This window comes from Tetrao urogallus, assembly GCF_951394365.1.
Source record: "Tetrao urogallus genome assembly, chromosome: 10".
Classification (NCBI taxonomy): Eukaryota; Metazoa; Chordata; class Aves; order Galliformes; family Phasianidae; genus Tetrao; species Tetrao urogallus.
Genome location: NC_136823.1, coordinates 6,715,708 through 6,733,528, shown reverse-complemented (window position 1 = coordinate 6,733,528; position 17,821 = coordinate 6,715,708). Strand labels below are relative to the sequence as shown.

The 17,821-nt window shown below is 43.5% G+C and overlaps 1 protein-coding gene across 1 annotated transcript in view; it reads left to right on the top strand.

Annotated features, from left to right (window-relative positions):
* WNK2 (WNK lysine deficient protein kinase 2) overlaps positions 1–9,734 on the top strand; it is a gene marked incomplete at both ends in the record, with an annotated part of 98,778 nt that extends 89,044 nt beyond the window's left edge. The window contains 4 exons of the mRNA XM_079540541.1: positions 1,215–1,259; positions 2,688–2,945; positions 8,269–8,333; positions 9,387–9,734. Of these exons, the coding sequence (XP_079396667.1) occupies positions 1,215–1,259; positions 2,688–2,945; positions 8,269–8,333; positions 9,387–9,734 (716 nt within the window). The remainder of the gene's footprint in view (positions 1–1,214; positions 1,260–2,687; positions 2,946–8,268; positions 8,334–9,386) is intronic.
* Between the last annotated feature and the right edge of the window lie 8,087 nt (positions 9,735–17,821).

The following is a 17,821-nucleotide window of genomic DNA, read 5'->3' as shown; positions in this document are numbered from 1 at the left end:
TCCTGAAATATAAACTTCATTAAGCTATAGGAAATAACAAAAAAATTCTTTCAAACCAATCGTTCTTTTCCTCCTCATGCCACCCATATCAGAACACAAACATTTCTTCTCCCTTTTTTCCTCCCTCTCTTCTTTATTTTCTCTTCTCCAGTCTCTGAGTGATGTCTCTCCTTTCTCCTTTGAAGACTCATTCAGAGCCCATGTCAACCTGGACCTGCAATCTCTGAGTTTAAAGCTGCATTTCTGGCACAGTAAAATTAAACAGTGGCACCAGTTTAGCATAAAGAAAAGCACATACATTCTGTATCTTGCTTTCTGCCCAGCCTTTTGATTTTACTCATGTGTTCAAGTGCTTCTTCACGATAAACTCACCATGCCCCATATCAGATGTTCATCTCCTCCCATACCATAACGATATTCTTCTTATCAAGTCCAAAATACCTTTCAGGAAATTTGGCACTCTAATGGAAATGGTGCCAATGTCTGGCGAGACCTAACTGTCAAATAGGGTTCTCTATACACATCTGGCACTGTAGATAACTGTCCAACAGAATATGTAAAATAATGAAGGCTCTAACAAGATAATAATGAAAAAACACGTAGTTTGGTTAAATGAGAACTCAGCTACTCTGCTGGATTGTTTTTCTGCACTTGGACGAGATGAAGGGAAACTCATTTTTAATTAACGTTCAGAATCTCACATTTAGACACAAATCATGCTAATAAATAATTGAGAAAATTGGCCTCAGACCTGCAGAACAATGTATCTTTTTGGACTTGTAAAACGGGATGTTTCAGGGTTATTGTACAGTTTGTCTTTGCAGCCAGACTAGCGTTACTTGTTCCTGAAAGCATTTTTGGCCTCCTATCACAAACTGAATTGACATCATTTCCTGCATAAATAGGAATCAAAATCTCCTATTAGGAAGCCAAGGCAATTTGAAACAAACAAAAAAATGCATCTTTAAGTCATGGGACCTTGCTTTTGGCATGCTATTGTACCTCTCAAAGCTTCTGAATGGCTGCACATTAATAAAGGTTTGAGCTGTCCAGTTACTTAGACTTTCTTTACTCACCTGAACTGCTGACTTTGTCTGTCCTTTCTTGCATAATAACTACTCTCTGATTGCTTAAAAGTACAGAAGCTTGTCCGTCAGATTTGTTATGTTCAGTCTTACCTAATTCTGTATGTCTTGTATTGTTTTACCTTGTAGGGTCCACCTTGAAACGACTATGTCTAGGCAAAGATCACAGTAGTAGTAACTATCCCATTTTTGTTTCTCAGTATTTCCTTCATGGCATGGGATGCTTTTTCTTTGAGTTTTCTTTTTTCTTTTTACTAAAAGCTAGTTGTTTAATGAATAGAGCTGATGCACTTATACTGGTATGAAATTAGACTATCTACGTTGTGATACTTTCCTAATAATGCATGCGCTGTGATGTTTGGGATCTACGCATGCTGCAAGACAGTCGTGGTATTCTTTGTGTGTGAGATTGTGCACGCATGCTGCCAGAAAACTGGAGTGTGTGTTTGTTTCCCTTAAATACACACTTTTATATGACTGCAGTTTTTTGCTGGAGGAATTTATAGCTTAAAACTCTCTTGTTCCTGTGGAGATGCATGAAATGTTGAGCACTAATTGAAGAGCTTTCCTGTCCAAGTACTTATTTTCTCACTGGTCCCTTTCCCCCGAGAAAAGGAAAAGGAAATGAGCAGTGTTCACTTACAAGTTGTGTTGCAGGTTGAATGCATGATCGTTTAAAGGCTATTAATGTATTTTATATGAGCATAGGAATACTTAGTTTATTCAGTTTCATTGACTGATAGCTCATTAACAGAAAATGGAAAACTGAATATTTGTGTTTGCTTCTGTAACAATTTTACTGCAGTTCCATGAACTTTTTGCTTGGAGAGATGGTCTTATTTAAAATATTTAGATACAGTAAATCTGTTTGTAGAAACTTTCTTCCAGTTTGCTGCCGGTCTTGCTGTGTCAGACTTGTAGTTACCAACAGATAAATAGGACAGATCTCTTCCTAGAGACATACGAGCCCATAAAATTCAGTTTCTGTTAGTGCTCTTCCCATCCACCTTCATCTGTCCCAGAAGTTCTGTATCTCTGTGTCAGAAACTCACATGCCCACTTATGGCCTCCTTTCTCCACTTTCTTCTTCACATAATTTTTTTTTCTCCCAAAATGTCAAGATGGCAGAGGGAGCCTGTGGGTCCTGGAGCCTTTGAGACATTGAGGCCAACTGTACTCTTAACCTGTGTGCTAATTAAATTTTTCCAGGAGGGCAGAACAGTTATGCAAATAAAATACATTTTTAAAACGCATGAAGCTGCAGCAGGTAACATACCCATGGCAGTCTTCTACGGAGAGACTTTGTAAGCCTGGCAGTGTCGGTGGCACTGGGGGTGCCTCTGTGCATTTAGTCCTTCTCTCTTGGTCGTGAATTTCAGTTGAGAGAAGTTCTGGGCAGGTAACACAATGAGACATAATCTGAACGCATTTGGACCAGTGGACTTGGACCATTTCTTTAAGCAAAGGTGTTCTGTAGAAAGGAGGGGGAGGGCAAAGTCAGGAAAGCCACTGTTTGAATTGCAGTGTGTGGGAAGCTATGTGAGCAGATAAGTGGTGAAATGGAGACGCCATTGTCAACTTTCTTTGTGTGTGATTTTCCAGGATCCTCTACAAACAGTCTTGTAACGTGTCCTGAGCCCCTTCCGCAATCAACTCTGCAGGTTCAGGCCAACAACAGTAACAACAAGAAGGGAACATTCACCGATGATCTTCACAAGCTGGTTGACCAGTGGACAAGCAAAACTGTTGGAGCTGCACAGGCAAAACCTTCTTTAAACCAACTGAAGCAGAACCAAAAAAGGCAGGACATGGAGCCAAAGGCAAATCCCATGCAAACACAGAATGAGACATGTGGAGTAAGTGGCGCTCCTTGAAGAACGTTCCTTTTGCTATGTGTCTGACAGCCTTTGCAGAACCCAGATTTGGAGGAGGACATAAACTAAATTACTTCAGATAGCTGCTTCGTATAAATGTCCAACTCTTTTCATTAAGTACTAAAACAGTTTTGTTGTTTTTTTTTAAATTGTCTTTTGGAATAATTTTGGGCTGCAATATATATACTTTAAAATATATATTTTTAAATTGCAAACTGCTCATTAACAGTAACATGCAGCAATACTTAATACCACTAACCGTACGTTCTTTGACTTAAGTTTTTATTATTGCTAACATTTTCTGCTTTTTGATGTTTAACATGAATCTTCCTCAGGCAGGCAGTGCCTGGCCTAGTGGCCTGTTGGCAGCAAGCTTTTATCTTAGCACAAGCATTGCAGGTACTGTGCCAAGACAGGGCATTGCTCAGTGTTGTTCTGACCCTTGCTTGATATCCTGCACTGTGCAGTACTAATCTTGTGCATCTGTAAGGCCCTTTGCCTCACGGAAATACCATCTCAGGAATTCCGTGGAAGTGAAGTGCAATGAAGCCAGACTCAGTGGTGCCCCATTTGTCCTCTCTTATTTTCCGTAGCAGGCAAACAGTACCATGGTGTGTGTCTGTGTCTGTGTCAGCGTTCAGTGCTTGTTTGTGTGACTGCATGACAGTGTTGAGGACACAGCCAGAATCCCAATTCAGAATTCTCTCCCACCCTGGTCTGGTTTTCCAGATCCCTTTCTCATTCTCACAGACTGATGGTTCCTCAACTAATTATTTTTGCTGGATTCTTTTTTTTTTTTTTTTTGGAAGAGCGGAAATTGAGCCAAATAGAGTAAAACATTAATTTTAAAGGCAAAGAAATTGCGAGAGTAAAACTAGTGAAGGACTCCGTGGTAATCCCTTAAAAACAAGGCAACTGGACCTGGGTAGAAAACCATTGCTTTTTTGGCATGCAGGAGGGAAAAGGCTTGGATGCAGCAGTGGCAGCTCAGTCACTGTTCAGGTGGGACCTGCTGAAGCAGGAACTTGCTGATGTGTCTGTTTTTGTACCTGCTGGTCTCAGTAGATCACTGACTTCACAGGGAAAAGCACTTGTGTGAGCTTATTAAGCAGTTTTGCATCGATTCATAGTGGCCATTAATGAACAAAAACTGGAGAGTAAATAATCCCTTCCCACAGTGATGGTTTAAACAGCATAAACGTGTTCTGGAGTAGAAGTGACGTCAAGACCCTGTTAGTTCTCAGAAAACAAGTCATGAAGGTGCCAGTAAACACAAATAGAAGGTTTCTGGAGATGCTCTAGGAAGCCATGGTGAGGGCACAAGCTCTGTTCCTTTGTTGTCTCTTACTCTTTTTGATGTGCTTTTCACATCTCGTTGTCTTTTCTGTGAGGCTCCTGTGGTAGCCGGAAGGATCTGGTGGGGCTGCTCTGCCTGCTTGCAACTCTGGAAAAGAGATGTGGGGGAGTCTTCTTATCTTAATGATGTAAACATCAATTTAAGATTAATTTTACCTTCTGCCATGTGCTGTCTTAACATGCTGGGTTTTAGAGGGTTTGTTTTTTTAGAATATGTCTGTTCCAAGGATTTACCAAGGCTGAAGTAACTTGGATCATTGACTAAGAAGATAGAAAGGTTGGGATTCCCTGCACTTCTTCACATTGTCACTTGCTGCTTGGAACACTCATAGCTGGGAACTGAGAGCTCTGTGCCAGCTGGTGGCAGGTGACTTCATGCACCAGTCCTAGTGGGGATGTGGGCTGCAGAAGAGATGTAAATGTGGATGGCTCCTGTTTTAGGGTTGTTAGGATGTTTTGGACACAGGAGTGGCACAGCATGCCACGGACTACTTCAGGCCTTCCAATATTGAACAGCACTGCTGAATTGCACTCCCTGTGCCAACAGCAGGAGCTGCCACTGTGCTGCATCCACCCAGCCTCCTGGGCCATAGGAAGCAGAAAGCAGGGCCACAAATGTGATGAAGGAGCCTTTTAAAGCTGCGTGAGGGCTGCTGTAGAAGTTGAGTACCTTTTCAGATTCACCTTAAAGGGGATCTGAAGTGAAGGAAGAATAATGCTTCATGATGCTGGGAGGAAAAACAGCCAGGAGGAGAGGGAGGAAGCAGAGAGGATACTTAGCCTGGGCAGCCAGGAGAGTGACCCAGTGACACCAGTTCTTGGAGTTACATGGGGAGATGTTGTACTTGCAATAAATCAGTATGGAATCCACACTTCAAAATGGTATTAGACAAAAAGCACTCAAGAAATCATAAAGGACTGAAAAAAAAACAGCTTTCTAACAGGGAGCATATAAAGCTCAGGCTGTACTTCTTCAGACCATCTGTTAACACCATCTTCTTGTCTTTTTTGATTAAATGCAAGATTACCTTTGCAATAAAAGAACTAAGGAGCACTAAACAGATTCCCAGCTCATCAGAGAAATTTTTAATAAGGTTTTATGTTGGAAATAAAAGCTAGATAGATTGGAAGCATGGTGATGCTTATCATTCTTTTTATCTTTGATAGAGCTAATGATGAAACACTGGAACAAACCAGCAGGAAAGTGGTAGGGCCAGCTGTCTCATAGTCCAACCAAGTATTTTGCTGTGGGAGAAGCTAACATTGGCCCATTGTAATAATTGGAAATGTGGGCATTTCTGAATTCCTTTGGAGGTTATGGGATTGGAAAGGGTCTCCTTGAAGAGTTTTTAGGCAGGAGTAGGAGCTGTGTGAGCTCTTCCCCACAGCCAGTGAGCATCCTCCTGGGGCGCAGTCCACACAAGGTGTGACAAAGAAGACATCAAACCAGGTGGCTCTCTTCTTTGTGTCCATTTTTTCCCACAAATGAAATTGCAATAAGTCATTGCTAAGGGTATTAGTATTTTAATACTCTCTTGCTGTCTGCAGATTGCTGTTTATATATAAGCTAGTTTGGCTCATTTCAAGTCTTCTCTTTCACCCTGAAAACAGGTATTTATTTTCCCCCCACCTCCTTTCAAGATGCCCTTTCAGTGGACGTGTTGGTGATGGCTTAACAGTTGGACATTTGATGATCTTAGAGATCTTTTTTAACCCTAAGGATTCTATTATTCTAAGATGCTTCTAGCCAGCAGCAGCAAATCTGCTTGGTGTGTGAATACAATGAGTTATCAATGTCTTTTTAAATTAAATGAAGGCTGCTTTTAAGGTTGAAAGCACAGAAGAGAAATCTTGAAGTTAGATATTCAATAAGCTGCCTAAAGACTTAGGGGTTTTATTCTCTTCCTTTTTATTGTCACAGGTATAGGAAGCAATAATTTGGGTGCAAAGGTGGACTTGAAATTCTGCTTTGTTTCTGTGAAAGCGGCAATTCCATCAGGGGAAAAAAAAAAAAAAAAAAAAGCCAGTTTGTTTGGCTGCAAATCTCCATTAATGCATATTAGAAGCTTGTGGGGAAACCTTGAGGCTTCCAGTTTTGTTACTAGAGCAATGAAATGTTCCTTTTCAGAGGTTTTATTTAAACATGGAAATGTGCATGGATTCTTACTGTCAGTAATATGAAAGGGGAGTAGGAGATAGTAGGCAGAATTAAGTCAATCTGCCTGAAAATAGCAATTTCCCTCATGCTTATCCATCTTGAAGGCGTTATGCAGTGATCCTTTCTTACAAGTAATTGTGGTTACCACCACAGGGGTTATATCGAGGACTGTGAGCTGCTTTCTGTGTAAAAAGCACTGGATATTGTGTGGCTACAGGTGTTGTGTGAAGATGTCTGGGAACGAGGAGTGTAGTAAATGTGTTTTGTCCCTTTGTACCGTTACACGACTGCGTGGACATTAAAGAAGAATTATTACCAAAAAAGAAAAGCTGTAAACATGGTCTGAGTCTGTGACATGGCTGTATCTGTGGGACGTGGCAGTCCGTGCCAGCTGCTGACGTGTGTGGTGGTGTAGGCACTATTAGTAATCACTGCACATCTGTTTGCGTTTAGTGCATCCTCATTTTAATGAGCCACCTGCCTGGGAAGCGGGCGCTGTGGAGATAGCTGCAGGTGTGAGAATGGAACAGGACTGTTAACACCTTTGGCTGTGTCTTCCACGTCCGTTGGGTTGAAAGAATGCTACAAATATGATGCATTGATTGAAGCTGATCAATGCTGCCTGCTCACTCTGAATGTCAGAGCAGCTTTCTGGAAGCTTGAAGATCAGAAACACAAATCTTCAGTAACACCTCTTAACTTTCGGTACGCTGAAAAAGGAGGGATAAGAACCAACTGGAGAACCAGAGGATTAAAAACAAACAAGCAGAAGCCACTGGTCGTGTATGAGCGCAGGCTGTTTTTACATCTGTTTTCAGCGTGCTCTAAGCATGGGCTCTTTGAGTTGGTATGGGATTCAGATCTTGTGCCACTTGCTTCCAATTCCCAAGATAACTTCATTACAAATTTTGTCAGCAAGGTGCCTTGCAGCCTCTGTGGCTTTGCTACAGCTGGGCAATCCAGTTCTGTTTTGAGGACTGTACCACTGCTTGCTTATCTCAATATTCCAGTCAATTTTTGTGTGCAGGAGGAAGGGTTTCAGCCTCTGTCGGTGTTGATTTGTTGGTTGTCCAAAGATTGTGGTTTGAAAAATGAGTTTAAGGGGCTGCAGTACAGGGGGAGTCATGGGCTGGCTGTCTTTGTTGCTCACAGCATGGGTTTGCTTGTTCAAAGTGTGCCGCAAGGTGGAGGGTGCAACCTTACATTGTGAACATGCCTTTGTCATCATACAAACAGGTTTCAATGTGTATGTGGAACGTTTGGGTTTGCAACACGATGGCATTTATTCCTGACTGACATGCGTGGCCTTAAATATAGCCGCTGCTTTACTGAGTTGATTAGCTGAGCAAGGAACGGTAAAGCAGCATAAATCAGGTAAAGAAGTAGATTACTCAGCATTTGAAAAGATCTGAAAAGAAGGCTTTTTTCAGTTGTATAAGTTTTAAACATGCTAAAACGTCATCTTGCATTTTCAGTGCTGCTTGATAAGTCCATTGCTTTTAGAAGAGACTCCCTATATAACGCTCTACCGGCGTTCTTGGTCAGCCACTTCACTCACAACCATCTAGCAAGATGAAAACCATCACTCTGAGGATGCCAAGCGTGGTTCTAAGAACAGCCGTCAGAAGCCGTCATGTTGTATAAATGTGCACGTCCTCAGTCGCTCCGTTTGTTGGTCTTTGCTCTCTGCTGTTAGTTTTGGTGAATCTTTATGGATGAATGATTTTAAATTCATTGTACCAAAGTAGCTATTTCTTACTTTGACGTTTGCCATCGCATTCACGTTTCAGATCAGAAATTAGAAAAGCAGTGGAAGGCACTGGATGTTTGTGTGCTTCTAAAATTTGCTCTGGAGCACAGGTGAGCACCCCAGAGCAGTGCATCAGAGTGCCATTGTCATTTCTATTTTTAATTGAGACTAAAACCAGAATCTAGAGTAAGCATTCCACTCACTTCTATACATATATTCATTTCCTCTTAATTTTCACCTTTGTTCTAATTCTATTGTTTGATGTGAAATATTTTTGGTATTAATGGGACACTCCCAAAGTGAGAGTATTGTTTTTTCTTGTGTCGTGAATAGGTGCTGACTTGATGAGACCCATGGCAGGGAGTTGCAAATTATGTGAAGTTTAAAAAGCAAAGAAGTACTGTAAATCTCATCCAGATTGAGACCAGGCAGCGTTTTGTATAATTATTGTTTCTGTGGCATTGTGCATTATGAAGCGTGTAATTCGGGTGCCCCTGCCATCCCCATGTTTAGGAAGACAGAGCTCTTTCTCTGAGCTTAGCATGCAAAAACAGAGTAATTGAAGTGAATGCTAATTGAATCTCAGCAAAATAGCAGGACTGGCTCCAGCAGCCCCTGGGCAGGGTCAGCTCCTGCTGAGACCTTCTGGTTTACCTGACTTGATCCCACAGCCCCAGTGCTGGGTAGTGAACCTCTACACAAAGTCTTCCCTTCTTTGCTGCCCTTGGTTGTGCTTGGGCAAACGGCCCAGCATGAACAGCTTTCTACAGCAATAATGTGCTAAAGGTTTGAAGGGCTGTAAGAAGTACAGTGAGATTTGGTTTCATTCTGCATTTGGCTTTATTTATTTACTTCTGCACGGAAGATGCAGTAGCGCTGAGGGACAACAGGGGGATTACTTTGCACGTTAAAGCTTTTCCAGGGATTTTGCGGCATTACATTCTTACCTGCTCAGTAATGTTTCCCGATTCCTTAAACAGTAAGATTATACTGAGACATCCTTCCCTGTGTCAACCTTTGCTATTAATTTCCAAAAAAGAATACAAGTAAGAGGTGTGAGGAGGCCAAGAGCTGGGCTGTCCTCCTGTGCATGCCGCCCCTGCGTCCCACGGGTGGGAAGATAGACACTTAATAGCCATGCTTTTTTATTTTTCTTTTTGTAGGTTAATTCAGTCAGAACAGGATTGGGGAAAAGGTGCATTGTTCCAGTGTCTTGTCCCATGTCTGCGCTAACTCCTGGAGTTTCACCATCCATGCCAGTGCCTATGCCAGGTACTACCCCTTCTGGCACAGTAACACCCTATGCGATGCCTCTTTGTCAGTACGGAGGAGTTTTCCCTACGCCGCTTTACGGAGTGCAGTGGTCGGGGCCGGCAGCACGGCCAGGGCTGGTAGGAGGGCAGAGCGTTGCTCATTTCTCGGCTCTCGGCAAAGCTTGCTTGCAGATGTACCCTGTGCCACTGCAGCAGCCCGCGGCCGACCCGCCCGGCCCACGTGTGAGACTGACATAGCTCAGCGGGCTCTGATAGGTGACGGTGATAGCGACCTCGTGTCCATCTGTAGATGCCATATGTGTCAGAGAGGCGCGGGTCCGCAGTGGGCCTGCCAGCCTACACAGCCATACACCGCATCCAGCAATCACTGTGATGGGTTTCGCAACAGGTCGTTTGTTTGTTACGGCAATATCTGCATATATGTCATTGCTGAAGACACTTTATTATGTTGTGTTCTGATGTTTTACACTTGCAAGCCTTGAAGTTGATGTACTTGAATCGATGACTAGAAATTGTACTAACCTGCAGGAGTACAGTGCCTTGAATATCAGCTTTTCAGTTCCAGCTGGAAAGAGATGTAAAAATATTTGAAAGGTGTATTTTATTTATGATTTGCTTGTGAGTAAAGTTCTTTTTCTTTGCAAAGATACTGAAGGTTTACAGTCGAAGCTCATCATCAGTTTCATTCTGCTGTAAATGCTTTAATTTTAACTGATGTGTTGAATTTTCATTTCCGAGGCTTTAAAAAAAAAAAAAGTGAGGTGAAGTTTGAGATACTGATGGAAATTTATTGTGTTTGTACAAGGAGTAGTGAAATGCACATTTGCAAATAGGAGCACTGACAGAGTGATCCTAGTGAGCTGTGTATAAGAACAGATAATAGCTTCGGGCAGTGCAATCCATTCCTTACAGCCTTTGCTAAAGCCGCTGCAGGTTGCAGCCGCTGCTGTAGCGGACGCACGAGTTCTGCTTTCTTCCAGACCACAGTAGCCAATTGGATTACATTTTCTTTCCCTGCCGGGCTTTTATAATTTAGTTAAATTACAAATCTATGCGTGTTCCTAAGTGAGAAGCCTGATGGAAATCTGGGTTGCAGGAGCACGTCCGCAGGTCGCTGTCGGAGCCATGTAAGTACACACATGTGCTCTGCCTTCAGTTCCAAAACAGAGGCTAAGAACGTGCTTTGCCACTCAAGTGCTAACAGAATTCACATTGAAATGGAATAAAAATGTGAAGCTATTATTTTTCTTTTTTCCTCTGTGAGCAATGAATGCTTCAGCTTTGGAATCTCAACACCTTTCATTTGAATCTTTTTTCCTTTTTCTTTTCTTTTTTTTTTTTTAATCAAGTTTGCACCGTAGGCGGCTCGGACACCTCTCTCCTGTTTGCGGGTTGCTTTTTGCCTCTTTTACTGTGCTTAGAGTCTGCATCTGCACCTCTCAGTCTAAAGGCACAAGGTAACCACTGACACTGATTTGCTGATGGTAAGTTCCACTTCTATGGACGGCACTAAAGGCCATCCCTACAGGCACAGGGAGCCAAACGAGCGGCCAAATCTGAAGGCGCCTTGCTCTGTATCTCTACTGCAATGACATTCTTTACTGTCTGACGGGCAGAGATGTCTTGTGCTGCCGAGCTGTGAATTGTATAGTTCTATTGTACTTTGAGCATTATTCTGTCTAAATTATTTTGTTTGTACCCTTCGAATATATTATTCCATCAATTCAGTTAGAATTGAGTTTTATAGACAATTATGCAGAGTCTTCTGCCTGGGCAAAATACTTACTGTAGTAAGAGATTTCTGTTCTCTGTAACATGTATCTTTAATTTGTTTGGGTTTTTTAGATTCATGTCTGTATGCTTCATGAGCAAACATGGAAAATATGTTCTCACACCAGTTTTCCTTCGGCTTGCACTGAATCCTACAGTTTGTTGCTATTGCCTGTTGTATAGTCCATCCCTTGTATACTGACAGAGTCAGCGGCACTAAAAGCCCCAAGAAATTGTATAGATTAAAAAGAAGAAAAAATAAACATTTTGTGCTTGAAAACTGTGTGAAAAACCCAGTGTTTTTCTGGAAACAGAAGCGTGTCCATGCCCCGCTCTCCCGGGTAACTGCGCCTGTTTTCCAGCCTTCTGTGCAAAGGATTAGATGCCGTGCCTCCACTGCTCCTCGGTGCCTGCCCAGGGCTGCATCCCATCTCTTGCAGCTGTAGACGTGCAGTGGTGCTCCAGAAGAGCTGTAGTGCCACCCCACAGAACCTCGCTGCTGCTGCAGCATTTCTGGTGCTCCGCTGCTGCAAAGCAGGCCGGGCCAGAACATTAAATGGGTTATTTTAAGAGATGGTATCTTTAGCATCTCATTCGTACTGCCAGCAATACTGCAGTTGGGTAGGTGGTAAATGAGGCGTTTGGACCGTGCACATCCCACACTGCCAGTACCAGGGAAGCCCCATTAGCATGAGCCTGGCATAATTTAAATGTGAGGGAGGGCATTGAAGATACTTGGCCCCAATACAAGTTTGTGCTGCTTGCACACTCTTGGCAGTCACTGATGTCGGTGTAGGCTGCAGTAGAAATGAGGAAGGGCTGTGCAGGGAGAGGTCTGGTACTTCTGCTTCTGTGCTTCTGCACATCTGACGTGCAGTTCTGCTGTGGGTGCTGCGTGCGTGTCAGGTGCCAGCCCTGTGCTGCTGGTCATCAGAGCCTTCCTCCCAAGCATGGCCAAAGCTGTGGGAGCTCGTGGGGCTGCCTGGTGCCAGGTTTGGTCCAGAGCTAACCGTGTTCACTTTCACTTTTAAAATGAAGCTTTCAGCTTTTTAGTGCCTGCTTTCCTAAGTGGGCTGCTTTTAGCTGGCGGTGGGGCCAGAGGTTGATGCTTTCATTTCAGTGTTCATGACTTGAATTTTGTGATAGCCATCTTGGCTTCAGTTCTTTAGGCTGTGAACTTCCAGCTATGTTTCGTTGTCCCTGATCATGCTGAAAGGAGCTTTGGGCCTTGATAGCAATTAAGCAAATGACTTGGGATGGAACAAATTGGGCAACTTCTTGAGAAAAATGTGAGCAAAAGTGCTTTGCCTGCACTTTTGGAAAAAGAGAATGCCCTGCTCCAGGGAGCTGCTGGTCATTGGATGTCTTTCTTGTCTTTTAAGAAACAGTTTTTATTTCTTAAAAACTGAGCTATGTTCCTAAGAAGTCCACTTAAATAGGACCAGTGGGCGAGTACTTGACTGTTAGCTATGTGCCCGTGCTTTATACGAAGCCTTCAGAAAGCAAAAGGTGTTTGCACAGCCGGCATCGGCGCTGCTCAGGCAGCAGGGCTGGCTCCCAGTGATCTGTGCATTTTGCTGGATTTAACCAACTTGTGCTGAGCCCTGTCATCCAGCCTTAGCCTGGAGCAGGAGGCACCACAGGGCTGGTGCTACAGCATTGGTGGAGGGACAAGATATTGAAAGAGGACTTCCTGCTGCTGAGTCACACACCTGGTAGTAAGGAAAGGGAGTGCGACTGGTCTGATGTCGAGAGTGCATCATTGCAGGGCAGCATGGGAGGGGATCCTGCACCCTTCAAGGTTCGTTGTTCACCCTGGCTCAGCCTCCCTGGCCCGTGTGTTCAGCAGCTGATGTGAAAACTTGCCCTGTGTAATGTGGTCTCATTCTGTAACTTAGAGTTAATATTACTCAGGTGTTACTTTACACCTACCCCTCTTCCATCACTGTCTGGCACAGCTTCTTTCATTTTTCTCTGAGATATTTGGCATTGATGGTTAAAAAAACGGGCTGTTGAACTGAATGGGCTGGTTGTCTGGCCAAGCGTGGCAGTCTGTGCGCTCCTGCAAATTGATTCCTCTTTGGAAAGAGGCAGTAGTGCTAAATGCCAGTATTTCTGAAATGAACTTCTTAATCAAGATGCGGGTTTTGCCATTTGATATTTGGGGAAGAAAGTCACTAATACCTTTGTGTCATTCGTGAGGTTAACTTGGCTTTTTCAGTAGCTGCTTTTTCCCTTGAAGTGTTTTTGTGGTCCTAGTGCAGTGCTTTCAGTTCAGAGAACAGTGAGATTTTCCCCATAGACTTAGCGTTCAGGGTGTTCGTGTTGGCTTTGGTCAATAACCACGAGTTTGATATGGGCACTGCTTGAGTGGTAAATGCATCCTTCTTCATTCTTTGAAAGTCAGCCCTGGAGAGTTTTGAATAGAAGTCTTCATTCTGAAATTACTTGACCTCAGCATTGCTTTCCTCGTCCTGCCTGAAAAATGGCAAAGATTTCATGACTTTTGAGCAAGGTTGGCATCTCAGAAGTTAGATAATATGGCAAAAACCTGCTTCGTTTTCTGCATTGCTGTGAGGACCCCCGCCTGAATTTCAGTAATGTGGTTGACAGTGTTGGCTTGGAGATGCAGTAGTTTGTGACCGTTTAATTCCTTCGTGAAATTTTTTGTGTTCTGGTTCCTCTCCCGCCCTTCTCAATCCCTGATTTGTGGTGATGTTTGTGGGAAACGGTGGCTGTGCTGCAGAGGTGTGTCTGCTGAATCTCTGAGATCTCTGCAGAGGCCACAGAATCAGAGACTATCACAGGTTGAGTCCCATTGTCAGGGATGGGTGACTCTCTTGCTATAGGATTGAATTTATAAAATGGCAAAAACATAATCACATGGGATCTCTTGACATGGGTATTTATTGAATCGAGTATGGGTTATTTTTTGTCCGTTTTTTCTTTTTGTGTGCGTGTGTTTTTATGGGGTTGACTTTTGCTTATGCAGCTGTACCAATGCAGATGTGAGCTGAGACTCAGCTGGGTATTTGTGCAGGCTGACTGCTGTGCTGATTGCTGCGCTTCTCTTGAATGAGCCTGGTAAATGCAATTATCTTCCTGTCTATATTGCTGAAACTAACTGTTGAGCACATGCAGACCGTGTTGTGGCTGACGAGCTGGTGAGGTTTGCCTGAGCAGGACTTGCTTTTTCCTAAGGTCTGTCTTTCCTGTGTGTGCAGCAGGAAGGCGTTGTGCCGGCCTTGGCTCTGTGATCTGTTACTAATGCAGATAAGTTGCAGAAGTGCACCGTAATAAAACAGATTTTAGGAGCTGTCAGGTTACAAATTTGCATTTTGAAAGAATTTCTTGCTCAAAGGGACTTGGGCATACTGTGGTGCTGATGTTAGCTGTGTCACTAAATAGAGTACCTGTGACTGATTCATCTGGAAGGCTCATTCCAGAAGGCAGCAACTTCTTATTGTAAAGTGTGCAGTCCCTTCTGTTATATTTTTTTTCCATCCAAGGTGATAGCTTGCTATCAGGATTGCTGTTACATATGTTTGGATCTATATTTGACTGTAAAGCTTCTCCCTTGAAGTAACTCCCCCATGAGAAGTCTAGAGGGTGCATAATTCAAGCCTTCACTTTTATATACACAAACTTACTAAACTTTAGATTTTTCTTTCTAAGTGTGGAGAAGCCATGTACAAAATAAGGCCTGGTGTGATTAGGGATGTGCTGTAGAGGTTTTTTTTTGAATTCTGTGGAGGAAGGAGCACTCAGTTTACACTTCAGTGTCGCGCCCCGAATGGATGCGCAGCATACGTTCAGCGCACTGCTGCAGCTGCCCATTGACAACCTTCCTACAAGGCAGAAGGAAAAGGTAGAACTTTCTTTTCCCTGTGAAGGCCTATAAAAAGTATTTACTTCTGTGTTGTAGTTTGGTGGGGATTTTTGAGTTACTTTGTAAATAAGTTAGAAACTTCTTCAGCATTCAGTTTTTGTTTATCAAACCAGATATAGCACACCTAACAACGTTTCTTAGTGTTTGTTTCCTACCCTCTGGTCAGCAGCTACAAGACACAAGGCGCAGTTTTTCCCATCGTTTTCTCCAACACAGAAAATGTTGTGTGTAATTGAATTCAGTGATGCCTTTAGTGCTGTGGAGAGGGCAGTTCAGTTTTTGGCCAAAAGCTCAGGCTGCCTTCAGAATAAGAAGCTAAGAAGTTGTCCACTGGGACATGGGCTGAGTATCTGTGAGAGTTTCTATCAAGAGGCAGGAACCTGCAGAGCTCGCTCTCATTCTGGCTTGATGGCTGACCTGCTGTATATGTGTATGGGATATGTCCCCTTGCTATCTTAAGGTTTTTCCCTGTTACCTGGAGATCATTAATTTTGGCTCATTTCATTTCTCCTGTGCCCAATACTAGTTGTTATTAGTGGACAAATGCTGAGAACTGTGGTGGTTTCAGGTGAATGTGCAGAACCGATGTTGAGCAGAAGCTTGTGGAAGGATGGCAACCAAGACAGCTTTACTTCCTTTAAAGCAATTCTTTCTATGAACAGGCAGAGCAAGAAAGATGGGAGGGAGAAAACTGGGGCTGCAGTTAATGAGAGCAAAGCCCAAAACAGGGAATCCCCCAGGAGCTATGCCAAACACAGATTGTTTGCACTGCATGCTTTTCCCCCATGTCCCATGTATTCCCTTCTGCCCTGAAGTACTCACTGCATTTTTTTCTGGAAGAATCTAGCAAGCTTTATGCTGTATAAAAATGTATGTGCTTGCAGACCCAATAACCAGTGTGCGTGTTGCTGGGATGTAGAGTGAAGGACGCTGGTGATGACACGGTGCAGTGGGTGCACAGCAGCTGGACGTGCGCTGGCCCTGAGCTGCTGCTTTCTCCCACCTGGTGCTCAGTACGTTCCCTTCCAAGTCCATTGTGAGCCCCGGACGCTGCGTAGCCTCCTGCCCCCAGCGGGGTGCCCTGCTCTGAAGGAATGGGTGAGGTGCCCTGGTTCTGCTGCAGCAGACTCTGGGCTCTGACAAAGGGCTTTAGGAATGTTTATGCTGCCACGTTCTCAGTACGACACACGTGATGCTCTCTGAGGATTTCGGGTTCTGTTCTCGCGCAGAGCCTGCGCTGGCTCTCGTGGAAGCGCCTTCGGCACGCTGCGGTCTGTGATCTCACGTGGCCATTTTGTCTTTTAGATTCTGAAAATGCGATCGCCAGCGACTGACACGTGGCCCCCGCAGCTCCGGTGCCAAGCGCCAGGTCCTGCTGCAGCTAAAGAGGAGGAAGAGGAAGATGGGAAATGATTTGTCGTGTGTGAGAAATTCTGTGCCGTTCTGGTCCATTCTACACAATTTTGTAACTTCTTTCTAATCATTTTCCTTTTTTATTTATAGTTGGAAATACAAAAATGTTATGCAAAAAAAAAAAGAAAAAAAAAAAAATAAAGGAAAATTATTTTGGGGGAAAAGGACTTTGTTCCAAATCGTTCCCTTCTGTTGTGAGCCAGGTTCCTGTGAGCAGTTTCTGGAGAAGAGGGAGGAGGCATTCTTTCAAATGCTTTTTGTTTCATGCAGTTAATTGTAATTTAAGAGATTATCCAAAAAAATAAGCTAGGCACATGTATTCAGGTTCCACTAAAAAAAAAAAAAGATAAGTTCCAAGTCCATTTGAATTTCTCGCAGTCAGAGCTGTTCTTTTGTAAAGAGAATACTTAAAATCTGGTTAAATCAAGTAAAGAAACCTGCAGAGACTTCACTGGAGAGTAACTTTGTACTTGTCGTTTCCTTTTTTTTTAGCTCTTTCTTTTTCTTTGAGACTGGCCGCATTTTCTTGCCACAGTTAAATACAGTTCTCAAGTCACTTCTAATTTTAAATGTAAGCCTGAAATCCTTCTGCAGACGAGTCAGTAATTGGAGCAATTTTTAAAAGACTTTCAAGTGCCTTCAACAAGCAAAAATTATGGTGGTGGGAGATTTCTTTTCCTTGATTCACTCACAATAGGCTTCAGCTGTCTGCTGGGCTGGGGCGATGTACAGAGCCGTTTGTAGCAATAATCTCATGAGTAATCATTTATTACAAAGGACTACTCAACTTTTTTTTTTGTAGAGCAGTGGCTTTTAGTGCAGTCCCCGAGGAGCAGGAGTGCTGCTTTCGCTGTTGCATTCTGGCCCCAAACTCTTCCAACCCACTGCTGTGCACTGAGTTCAGTGGCTTCCCCTCAGCAGGGTCAGAGCCCATGTTCTGTTCACTCTGCTTCTGGTACTGGAGAAATACGAATTTCTAGTTGCCCACGAGCCTTTCCGTATCATCCCTTCTCGCATCCGGAGCCTGGCATATTGTTTTGTTGTTATCTGCCATGTTTGTCTCTTCCAGCTCTCAGTTCTAAATAATAAATCTTATTTTGATGCCGCTGGTCACTATTTCCTTACCACTTCAGCTCTGGGCTGCTCGTGAGCCGGGTCTGGGTGTGCTGCTGGCACAGCTCAGCTCAGGAACCATGAAGCAAGGTGCTGTTAAATGCCTGGGAAATCCAAAATTTGAAGCCCCAGTGGCAAA